Below are 11916 nucleotides of genomic sequence, written 5' to 3'. Positions count from 1 at the left end.
ATATATATATATATATATATATATATATATATAATATATATATTTTTAAAGATTTTATTTATTTATTTAACAGAGATCACAAGCAGGCAGAGATGCAGGCAGAGAGAGAGAAGAGGAAGCAGGCTCCCTGCTGAACAGAGAGCCGGATGTGGGGCTCCATCCCAGGACCCTGGGATCATGACCTGAACGGAAGACAGAGGCTTTAACCCACTGAGCCATCCAGGCGCCCCTCCACAAATACATTTTTGAAAGCTCCCACCTTTCAGAGACAATCTTCAACAGATAGTTCAAGTATTTTGAATGTTCTTTGCCTGGACTGATGACCATAAATCTGTGTACCATATACATATATTTTAAAGATTTCTTATTTAAGTAATCTCTATACCCAATATGAAGCTTAAACTCACAACCCTGAGATCAAGAGCCACATGCTCCAGTGGCTGAGCCAGTCAGGCACCCCTCTACTGTGTACCATATTTAGAGTATTCCTTTGCTACTCTTAAAACCAGCAAACTTTTTTTTAATGGGGTCTTTCATCACTAGTATTATCCCCTTCTTTTTGCCCCATTCTTCATTCAACTTTGTAAAATGGTTATTTACAATGAAAGTAGTGTTCATTCATTTAAAAAATTTTAGCGGTATGATTCGTTCTTCAAATAAAATCTTACTGGTCAATCTAATCTGTAAAAATAGATCTAAGTGAAGCTGTTCTATCTAAAGAGAGGCTGGAGAACCTAGTAAGTTGAATGTTGGAAATGTTCAAGTAATGAAGGCTAAGACTGACCATACTGGCCTTAAGTCAAGCATATGCCACAAAAATATTTAAGGAAGACAAATGTGCTTATTCCAAGTTGGGCACAAAATGAAGGGCTGATATAAAATCAGTCAATTCACATTACAATAAATTACTTACCATAAGAGCCTCGGCCAGCCATTTTATGAAACTGTTGCCAAGTGAGAGGACCTTGAACTCCCCAAGGCCTTACTGTTCTTTTTTTCTGAATAGCATCCTGAAGAACTGGCTGAAGAGATAGGAGCATTCGAAGTATATCCTGTGAGCACTGCATACTCACATCTACAACCATTTAAAAAAAAAAAAAAAAAAAGGTAAGAATTGCTATTGCCAACATAAAGAAATAAAATTTATAAAATACATGAAAGTTCAACTTCAATCATCAAGATTAAGCATCTGCCTGTGCAGAGAACTCTATTAGGTTCAATTTCAAATGATCTGTAGAAATGGTTCCTTTAGATACTTACCTAGGACATAATGTCACTCATTACCTCAATAACCAATTAAATTAATCAAATAAATTTGTTCCTTTTTTTGCATTTGTTATCGTTGTTTTTGGTGCTTGTAGGTATTTTCCCAGAAAGAACTCTACCTCACACTGAAGTGAGTTATAAACTGCACCTTATTGACCACCACTATGATAAAATGATCGGATAGATAAGACTGGTTTTTAATTACTGATTAAGGTTTAATTTGGGTAAAAGAGACTATAACAATTCTGAAATACAGTACTTGTACATAACATAAACTTGCTCACACTAGAAAAGGTGTTATAATATCCATAGATACTTCATAAACCTAGATTTATAGATTTTATTACTATGACCTGCATTTCTGACCAACTATCAGAATGGGTATGAAAGATGCTACTCCTAAATGTCAAATGGCTTTAAAAAAGAAAAAAATCACTATATGTTACTAATATAATTATTCCGGGCTCCCAGTACATTCAGTTGTACCATTCAACATGTTTGAGCACTTGTACCTTAAATCATTCAATTTTTTTTTTTAAAGATTTTATTTATTTATTTGACAGAGAGAAATCACAAGCAGATGGAGAGGCAGGCAGAGAGAGAGAGAGAGAGGGAAGCAGGCTCCCCGCCAAGCAGAGAGCCCGATGCGGGACTTGATCCCAGGACCCTGAGATCATGACCTGAGCCGAAGGCAGCGGCTTAACCCACTGAGCCACCCAGGCGCCCCAAATCATTCAATTGTTTTAAAAAAGATTTTACTTATTAATTTGAGAGACTGAGCAAGAGAGAGAGAGAGAACACACCACCAGGAGACGGAGAGGGAGAAGCAGACTCCCCTGCTGAGCAGGGAATCTGACCAAGGCACTCAATCCCAGGACCTTGGGATCATGACCTGAGCGAAAGGCGGACAGCTAACTGACTGTGCCACCCAGATGGCCCTAAATCACTCAACTTTAATTAATTAATACTGCCTAATTTATTATTTCTGCCTTTCATTCCCTAGATCTAAATAGTGTACAGAATTTTAAGTAATTTAATTTTAGCTAGACTACTTAATCACTATTACATTTAAATAACCTACTATAGGGTTGGTCACCTGCAGGGCTCAGTTGTTTGAGATCCTACTCTTGATATCAATGTAGGTCATGATCTCAGGGCTCTGAGATCAAGCCCCACAATTGGGTTCTGCACTGGGGGGTGGAGCCCGCTTAAGATTCCATCTTTCCCAGGCACCTGGGTGGCTCAGCTGGTTAAGTGTCTGCCTTCAGCTTAGGTCATGATCTTGTAGTCCTGGGACATAGCCCCACAGTGGGCTCCCTGCTCAGTGGAGAGTCTGTTTTTCCTTCTCCCTCTGCCCCTTCTCTCTCTCTCTCTCAAGAAGTAAATAAAATCTTTAAAAAAAAAATTCTACCCCTCTCCTTTGCCCCTCCCCCATTCTCCCTCTTAAAAAAATGTAACCTACCTCATACATAATAGAGTATGTAGTCACTAAGTTAACAACAGAGCTATCTGAAATGGACTGGTAAATCAAAGCAAGTTATAAAACTATCTATAGAAGATATTTTACACAAATAGTATAAAATACAATTATGTGAAACTCTAAAGTACTCATAAAAGAAACTGAGGAAGACACAAAGAAATGGAAAAATGTTCCATGCTCCTAGATTGGAAGAATATATATTGTGAAAATGTCTATGCTACCTAAAGCAATCTACACACTTAATGCAATTCCTATCAAAGTACCATCCATCTTTTTCAAAGAAATGGAACAAATAATCCTAAAATTTATATGGAACCAGAAAAGACCTCAAATAGCCAAAGGAATATTGAAAAAGAAAGCCAAAGTTGGTGGCATCTCAATTCCAGGCTTCAAACTCTATTACAAAGCTGTCATCATCAAGACAGCATGGTACTGGCACAAAAACAGACACATAGATCAATGGAACACAATAGAGAGCCCAGAAATAGACCCTCAACTCTATGGTCAACTCATCTTCGACAAAGCAGGAAAGAATGTCCAATGGAAAAAAGACAGCCTCTTCAATAAATGGTGTTGGGAAAATTGGACAGCCACATGCAGAAAAATGAAATTGGACCATTTCCTTACACCACATACGAAAATAGACTCAAAATGGATGAAGGACCTCAATGTGAGAAAGGAATCCATCAAAATCCTTGAGGAGAACACAGGCAGCAACCTCTTCGACCTCAGCCGCAGCAACATCTTCCTAGGAACATCGCCAAAGGCAAGGGAAGCAAGGGCAAAAATGAACTATTGGGATTTCATCAAGATCAAAAGCTTTTGCACAGCAAAGGAAACAGTTAACAAAATCAAAAGACAACTGACAGAATGGGAGACAATATTTGCAAACGACATATCAGATAAGGACTAGTGTCCAAAATCTATAAAGAACTTAGCAAACTCAACACCCAAAGAACAAATAATCCAATCAAAAAATGGGCAGAGGACATGAACAGACATTTCTGCAAAGAAGACATCCAGATGGCCAACAGACACATGAGAAAGTGCTCCATATCACTTGGCATCAGGGCAATACAAATCAAAACCACAATGAGATATCACCTCACACCAGTCAGAATGGCTAAAATTAACAAGTCAGGTAATGACAGATGCTGGCGAGGATGCAGAGAAAGGGGAACCCTCCTACACTGTTGGTGGGAATGCAAGCTGGTGCAACCACTCTGGAAAACAGCATGGAGGTTCCTCAAAATGTTGAAAATAGAACTGCCCTATGACCCAGCAATTGCACTATTGGGTATTTACCCTAAAGATACAAATGTAGTGGTCCAAAGGAGCACGTGCACCCAAATGTTTATAGCAGCAATGTCTACAATAGCCAAACTATGTAAAGAACCTAGATGTCCATCCACAGATGAATGGATAGAGAAGATGTCGTATATATACACAATGGAATACCATGCAGCCATCAAAAGAAATGAAATCTTGCCTTTTGCGACAATGTGGATGGAACTAGAGGGTATCATGCTTAATGAAATAAGTCAAGCGGAGAAAGACAACTATCATATGATCTCCTTGATATGAGGAAGTGTGATGCAATATGGAGGGTTAAGGGGGTAGGAGAAGAATAAATGAAACAAGATGGGATTGGGAGGGAGACAAACCATAAGTGACTCTTAATCTCACAAAACAAACTGAGGGCTGCTGGGGGAAAGGGGGTTGGGAGAAGTGGGGTGTGGTTATGGACATTGGGGAGGGTATGTGCTTTGGTGGGTGCTGTGAAGTGTGTGAATCTGGCAATTCATAGACCTGTACCCCTGGGGATAAAAATATATGTTTATAAAAAATAAAAAATTAAAAAAAAAATACAATTATGTGGGGGGCGCCTGGGTGGCTCAGTGGGTTAAAGCCTCTGCCTTCGGCTCACGTCATAATCCGAGTCCTGGGATCAAGCCCCATATTGGGTTCTCTGCTCAGTGGGTAGCCTGCTTCCTCCTCTCTCTCTGCCTGCCTCTCTATCTACTTGTGATGTCTGTCAAATAAATAAAGAAAATCTTTAAAAAAATACAATTATGTGTATTCATATCTGAATATTCACATAAAACGAAGTCCAGAAAAAGTTGCTGTTGGGTAAGGTTATTTATCATAATCACATGGGAACTTTTTAAGGACATTTATGCAGAGCTACCATGAGAAATTCTGGCATGGGTTTAGCTCAGGAATTTGTATTTTGATTTTAACTCAGAAAGAGTCTTAAATACTTTTTCATTTCTTTAGAAATATATTTATTGAAGACCTCCCACAGGCCAGGAATTGTTCTAGCTGTGGGGAATATTGCGTAAATAAATTCTTATTCATATATTGAAGGATCTTATTATCTTGTGGGGAAGACTGACATGGAAAAGAATTATAACTGTATACAGCAACAGGTACCATGTCTCTATGAAGCTGAAAACTGGGTGGAAAGCAATGATTAAAAGGTTGTAAATATTTTTAAAATCATCATCATGAAGCACAGACATATAGATCAGTAGAACAGAACTGAACATCGAGAAATCTCACATTTATAGTCAATTATTATTTTACAGGGTGTAAAGACAATTTAATGAGGAAAAATAATTTTTTTAACAAATGGTTCTAAGACAGCTGGATATCCACATGCAGAAGAATAAAGCTGGACCCCTTTCTCACACCTAATACAAAAGTTAATTCAGACTGGATTATACACCTGAAGAGTGCTAGAACTATAAAACTCCCAGAAAAAGCACAGGAGTAAATAGTCATGATTTCCTTAAGGTTAGGAAAACCCTTTTTATTAGGCAGAGAGGCAGAGAGAGAGGAGGAAGCAGGCCCTCCGCCAAACAGTGAGTGGGGCTCGATCCCAGGACCCCAAGACCATGACCCAAGTCAAAGGCAGAGACTTTAACCCACTGAGCCACCCAGGCGCCCCAGGAAAAGCCTTTTAAGATATGACACCAAAAGCACAAGCAACAAGAGTGCTGAACTTGATTAAAATTAAAAACTTTTCTGCTTCAAAGGATACCATCAAGAAAGTGAAAAGACAACCCAGAGAATAGGAGAAAATATTTGCAAATCATACCTACAACTCAATGATGAAAACAAAAAAGTCTAATTAAAAAATGGGACAAAGGTTCTGAAAAGACAAATGGACAATAAGCACATGAAAAGCCATTAGGGAAATGCAAATCAACCACAATGAGAGGACACTTCATACTATGATGACTATAATCAAAAAGACAATAGGACAAGTGTTAATGAAGATGTGGAGAAAGCAGAACCCTCACACATGGCTGGTGGGAATATAAAATGGTACAGCTGCTTTCGAAAACAGTATGCCAATTCCTCAAAAGGTAAATCAGAGTTCTATAGCCCACCAAGTCTACCCATGAGTAATGAAAATATATGTTCATGTGAAAACTTGTAAACAAATGCACACCAGCATTTTTCATAACAGCCAAAATGCAGAAACAACTGAAATGTCCATCAAAAGATTAATGAATAAAGTGTGGTATACCCAATACAATAGATTATTATTTGCCAATAAAAAGCAATTAAGTACTAATGCATGCTACATGGATGAACTTTGAGAATGCTAACTAAAAGAAGCCAATCATAAAAGACCATATGGTGTATGATTCTATTACTGTGAAATGTTAAAAAAAAATCTATCTGGAGAGAATGTAGTTGACCGGAATGGGGTGGGGGGGGATAGGGAGTGACCTCTGAGAGGCATGGTGTTTCTTTTCATGGTGATGAAAATGCTCTAAAATTGACTGTGGTGATGGCTACACAACTCTGTGAATACAGGCATACTTTGCTCTATTCTGTTTCAAAATACTGCTTTTTATTTTTTACAGGCTGATAGTTTGTGGCAACCCTGCAATAAGCAGGTCCATTAGTAACATTTTTCTAATATCACTGTGTCACATTTTGGTAATTCAGTATTTCAAAGTCCCTCATTATTATTATATTTGTTATGATGCTCTGCAACCACTAGTGATCTTTGATGGCACTACTGTAAATTTTGGGGGGCACCACGAACCATGTTCATGTAAGATGGCATACTTAATAAATGTTGTTCTGTGTCTGTTCTGACTGCTCCATAACTGGCTATTCCCCATGTCTCTCTCCCTCTCCTTGGGCCTCTTTATTCCCCAAGATACAACAATATTGAAATTAGACCAAATAAAAACCTTGCTGGGGTCTCTAAGTGTTTAAGTGAATGAAGAGTTGTACTTTAAATCAAAAGCTAAAAATAATTAACTTAGTGAGGAGGGTATGTTAAAAGCCCACAAGGCTGAAAGCTAGACCCCTTATACCAAATAGTCAAGTTGTGAATGCAAAGGATAGGTTTTCAAAGAAAATTAGAAGTGCAACTCTAGTGAACACATGAATGATAAGTGAAACAGCCTGTCTGCTCATATGGAGAAAGTTTTAATGGTCTGGACAGAACGGAACATTTTCTTAAGGCAAAACCTAATCCAAAGCAAGACCTTTTTTCAATTCTGTGAGGGCTGAGACAAGTAAGGAAACTGCAGAAGAAAAATCTTAAGCTAGCAGAGGCTGGCTCATGATGTTTAGGCAAAGAAAACATCTCTGTAACATCAAAGTGCAAAGTGAAGCAGTAAGTGCTGATGTAGAAGCTGCAGCAAGTTATCCAGAAGATTAAGCTAAAATCATTAATGAAGATAGCTACACTAAATAAGAGACTTTTCAATGGAAATGAAACATTCTTTTTTTTTTTTAAAGATTTTATTTATTTATTTGACAGACAGAGATCACAAGTAGGCAGAGAGGCAGGCAGAGAGAGAGGTGGAAGCAGGCTCCCTGCTGAGCAGAGAGCCCGATGTGGGGCTCTATCCCAGGACCCTGGGATCACGACCCGAGCCGAAGGCAGAGGCTTTAACCCACTGAGCCACCCAGGTGCCCCTGAAACAACATTCTATTGGAAGAAGATATCATCCAGGGGTTTTCACAGCTAAAGAGAAGCTGATGCGTAGCACCAAAGCTTCAAAGGACGTGTTATCTCTCTTGTTAGGGACTAATGCACCTGGTGACATTATGTTGAAGCCAATTCTCATTTACCATTTTCAAAATCCTAAGGCCCTTAAGAATTATGCTAAATTTACTCTGCCCCTACTCTATAAATAAAACAGCAAAGCCTAGATGACAGCACATCTGTTTACAACATGATTTACTGAATATGTTAAGTCCACTGCTGAGATTTACTGCTCAGAAAAAAAAAATTCCTTTCAAAATATGACTGCTTAGTCAATGGCCATACCATCCTAAACGTGACCAATCTCCTTAAAATATGACCGCTCATTGGTCATCCCTGAGCTTTGATGGTGATGTACAATGACATTAATGTTATTTTCACGCCTGCTAACCCATTCTGCATCCCATGGATCAAGGAGCAATTTCAACTTTCAAGTCTTACTATTTAAGAAATACATTTCATAAAGCTGTAGCTGCCATAGATAGTGATTCCTTTGATGGATTTGAGCAAAGTAAATTGAAAAGCTTCTGGAAGTGATTCACTAGTCTAGATGCCATTTAGGAACATATGTGATTCATGGGAAGAGGTCAAAATATCAATAGTAACAGAAATTTGGAAGGAGCTGACTGTAACCCTTAAGGATAATTTTGAGGGATTCAAGATTTCAGTGGAAATGTGGTAGAAATAGTGAAAGAACTAGAACTGGAAATAGATGTGACCGAATTGCTTCAATCTCATGATAAAACTTTAATGGATGATAAGTTGCTTCTTATTCCTGAGATGAAATCTACTTCCAGTGAAGACACTGTAAATTGCTGAAATGACCACAAAGGATTCAAAATATCTATAAACTTAGTTGATAAAGCAGAAGGAGAATGTGAAAGAATTGACTCCAATTTTGAAAGAAGTTCCACTGTGGGTAAAATGCTACCAAACAGCACCTCATACTACGGAGAAATTGTTTATGAAAGAATCAATGTGGCAAACTTCACTGCTGTCTCCTTTTAAGAAACTGCCATATTGGGCACCTGGGTGGCTCAGTTGGTTAAGCAACTGCCTTAGGCTCAGGTCATGATCCTAGAGTACTAGGACTGAGTCCTACACTGGGCTGCCTGCTCAGCGGGGAGTCTGCTTCTCCCTGCTGACCCTTTCCCCTCTCATGCTCTCTCTCTTTCTCATTCTCTCTCAAATAAATAAATAAATTTTTTTAAAAAGATTTTATTTATTTATTTGACAGAGAGATCAGGAGTAGGCAGAGAGAGAGAGGAGGAAGCAGGCTCCCCGCTGAGCAGAGAGCCAGATGCGGGGCTCAATGCCAGGACCCTGATATCATGACCTCAGCCAAAGGCAGATGCTTTAACCCACTGAGCCACCCAGGCACCCCTTGAATTGTTTTTTTTTTTTTAAGATTTTATTTATTTATTGGAGAGAGCAAGACAGAGATAGTGAGAGAGGACAGGAGCATGGTGAAGCAGGCTACCACTGAGCAGGGAGCCAGATGTGGAACTTGATCCCCAGGACTCCGGGACCGTGACCTGAGCCAAAGGCAGTTGCTTAACCAACTGAGCCCACCCAGGCACCCGTGTTTTGAATTATTTTAATACAAGTTGTTACGATGAAATTTATCCTTATGGCTGTAAAGTTTCCTGTTTACATCAGTGTCTACTGTTACACAGAAAATGCTGAGGCTCAATGTCTTCTATTTGGCAGAGAAGTTGGTCCTTTTTTTGAGGTACAACTAGCATAAGTTGGTTCATTTTTTATCGAGATAAAACCAGCATAACATTAGTTTCAGGTGCACAATGACTCAGTATTTGTATATATTGCAAAATGATGACCACACTAAGTCCAGTCAACATCCATCATGGCACACAGTTACGTACTATTTTTCTTGTGATGAGAACTTTCAAGATGAGTTGGTTTTTAAAAACAAATAACAGAAAAAGAGTACCACTAATGCAATTGCTTCTGCTCTTACTATTACCAACTTGCTAATATTTGAGTTCTTACTTTGTGCCAGGCACCACTCTCTCTGTTGCACTGAACACTAATTGTTTCAACACTCTCTGGGGTAAATATTATTACTGACACAATTTAAGAAAATTGAGGCACAGAGAGATTAAGTAACTTGGCCAATGTCATAGTATATAGTGATAAAGCTGTATTTCAAACTCAAGCCGTCTGCCTCCACAGCACATGTTCTTAGCTACCACCTATCACTGAAAACAATCTTGCCCTTTTTTTTTTCTTTAACATCTACGGCATTTATTTATACTGTTTTCTTTTTTAACTGGGTCTTTAAGTATAAGGAGTTCCATGAATCATCAAACTATGTCATGAACAAAATAGTAACCATTGGTCCATGTACTGCCCTCCCACATCACAAATTTTCTTTCATAATAGTATTATGAACAACTATGATCTCACAGCCCAAGAACTAGAAAACCACCACAACAATCTTACTAGTGCTTCTCCCTATCCTAACCATCCTTCTTCAGCTTTTAAAAATTAACCACTGCCCTGAATTTCATGTGCATCTAAAAAATATTTAGTTTTGCTTGTTTTAAAACTTTACAAAAAGGTAACTTGCCATATATAATCTTCTAGGACTTGTTTCCACTCTCCTTCCTCTCAATATTAAGATTCACCTGTTTGTTCTATATAGTTTTATTTATGTCTAGAACTATGCAACATTCTATCTGTACTATCAAAATCATTTATCCATTCTCCCATCAGTGGGTATTTAGGGTGTTTTTACTTCTTTCAACCCTGCATTATCGTTTCGGTTCCCTGAGTACTGCATAAGCAATTTAAGGGTTAGGTATCTTCATATCGCCTAGACTACCAAGCACATTGTTCTGCATATGTGTCAAAAAAATTACCGAATTAGTGAATGACACATGGACCAACAAAAAGTTATTATATGGAACATAGCACCTTAGAAAAGATCCCTACCCAAAACCACATTTTGAAGGAGGCTATTTTTCTGTATAATAACCAGAAGTTAGAAAAGTTAGTGGTATATTGAGACATCTTTTAGAAAGTGTTAGGTTGGTTGTGCCTGAAAGAAAAATATCTAATTGATTATTTTAGTATTAACAGCAGCTTATATTAGTTCAGTACTATGTTCCAAGCACTGCACTAAGCACTTAATATGGATTAACACATTAGATCTTCAGAACTCTATACAAGTATCTGACATTGTATCTGTGTAACATTATTTGGCATTGAGACCATTCTCTCCTTCAAACAATTCCTATACTTGGCTTCCAGGACACCATACTCTCTTGGTTTTCCTCCCACCTCCTTGTTTTCCTATCCTGGATCCTCCCTTTCTTCTCCACCTCTAAACATCAGTTCCATCCTTAGACTTCTCTCTAGTCACTCTCTTGGTTGTTTGATCTAGCTCCATAGGTTTTAACACTGCTAACTTACACAAGAAAATTTTATTCTACAACCCCAACCACTCCTCTGAATTTAAAACTGTTATCTCTAATTGCATACTTGACCTCCTTCCCCAAAGTTTCCCTCTTTTAAAAATGGAACCATCAATTCAAGCTCAAGCTGCTTGTGATGCCTCATCTTTTCTTGTATGAATCCTGTAGGTTCTATTTCCCCAAAATACCTAGAACCCACTACTCATATCTCTATTGCTTCCAATCTTCTCTAAATTACCATCATCTTTCACCTGGACTACTGCAATTGCCTCCTAACTATTCTATCTGCTTCTATTCTTACCTTCACCATCCACAACACAACAGCCAGTGATCTTTTAAAAAAATTAACATAACTAGACCATATTATTTCTTTGTTCAGAACAGGTGCTTCAGAACTTTGTTCAAAACTGATAGCTTCTGGGGCACCAGGGTTAAGCCTCTGGCTTCGGCTCAGGTCATGATCCCACAGTCCTGGGATCGAGCCCCACATCGGGCTCTCTGCTCAGCGGGGAGCCTGCTTCTTCCTCTGTCTCTGCCTGCCTCTCTGCCTACTTGTGATCTCTCTGTCAGATAAATAAATAAAATCTTAAAAAAAAAAAAAAAAAAAAACTGATAGCTTCCTGGGCGCCTGGGTGGCTCAGTGGATTAAGCCGCTATCTGTCAAATAAATGAATGAAATCTTTTTTTTTTTTTAAGATTTTATTTATTTATTT

The 11916-nt window shown here is 38.4% G+C and overlaps 1 protein-coding gene across 2 annotated transcripts in view; it reads right to left on the bottom strand.

The window, feature by feature from the left end:
- The window catches only part of MED13 (mediator complex subunit 13), a 103717-nt gene that overhangs the window by 22889 nt on the left and 68912 nt on the right, over positions 1–11916 (bottom strand). For both annotated transcript variants that reach the window (XM_059379251.1, XM_059379252.1), the window contains exon 17: positions 914–1075. In XM_059379251.1, the coding sequence (XP_059235234.1) occupies positions 914–1075 (162 nt within the window). The remainder of the gene's footprint in view (positions 1–913; positions 1076–11916) is intronic.

Source organism: Mustela nigripes, chromosome 16 (assembly GCF_022355385.1).
Source record: "Mustela nigripes isolate SB6536 chromosome 16, MUSNIG.SB6536, whole genome shotgun sequence".
Taxonomy (NCBI): Eukaryota; Metazoa; Chordata; class Mammalia; order Carnivora; family Mustelidae; genus Mustela; species Mustela nigripes.
Note: the sequence above shows the minus strand (reverse complement) of the source record. Positions and strands in the feature narration are given on the sequence as shown.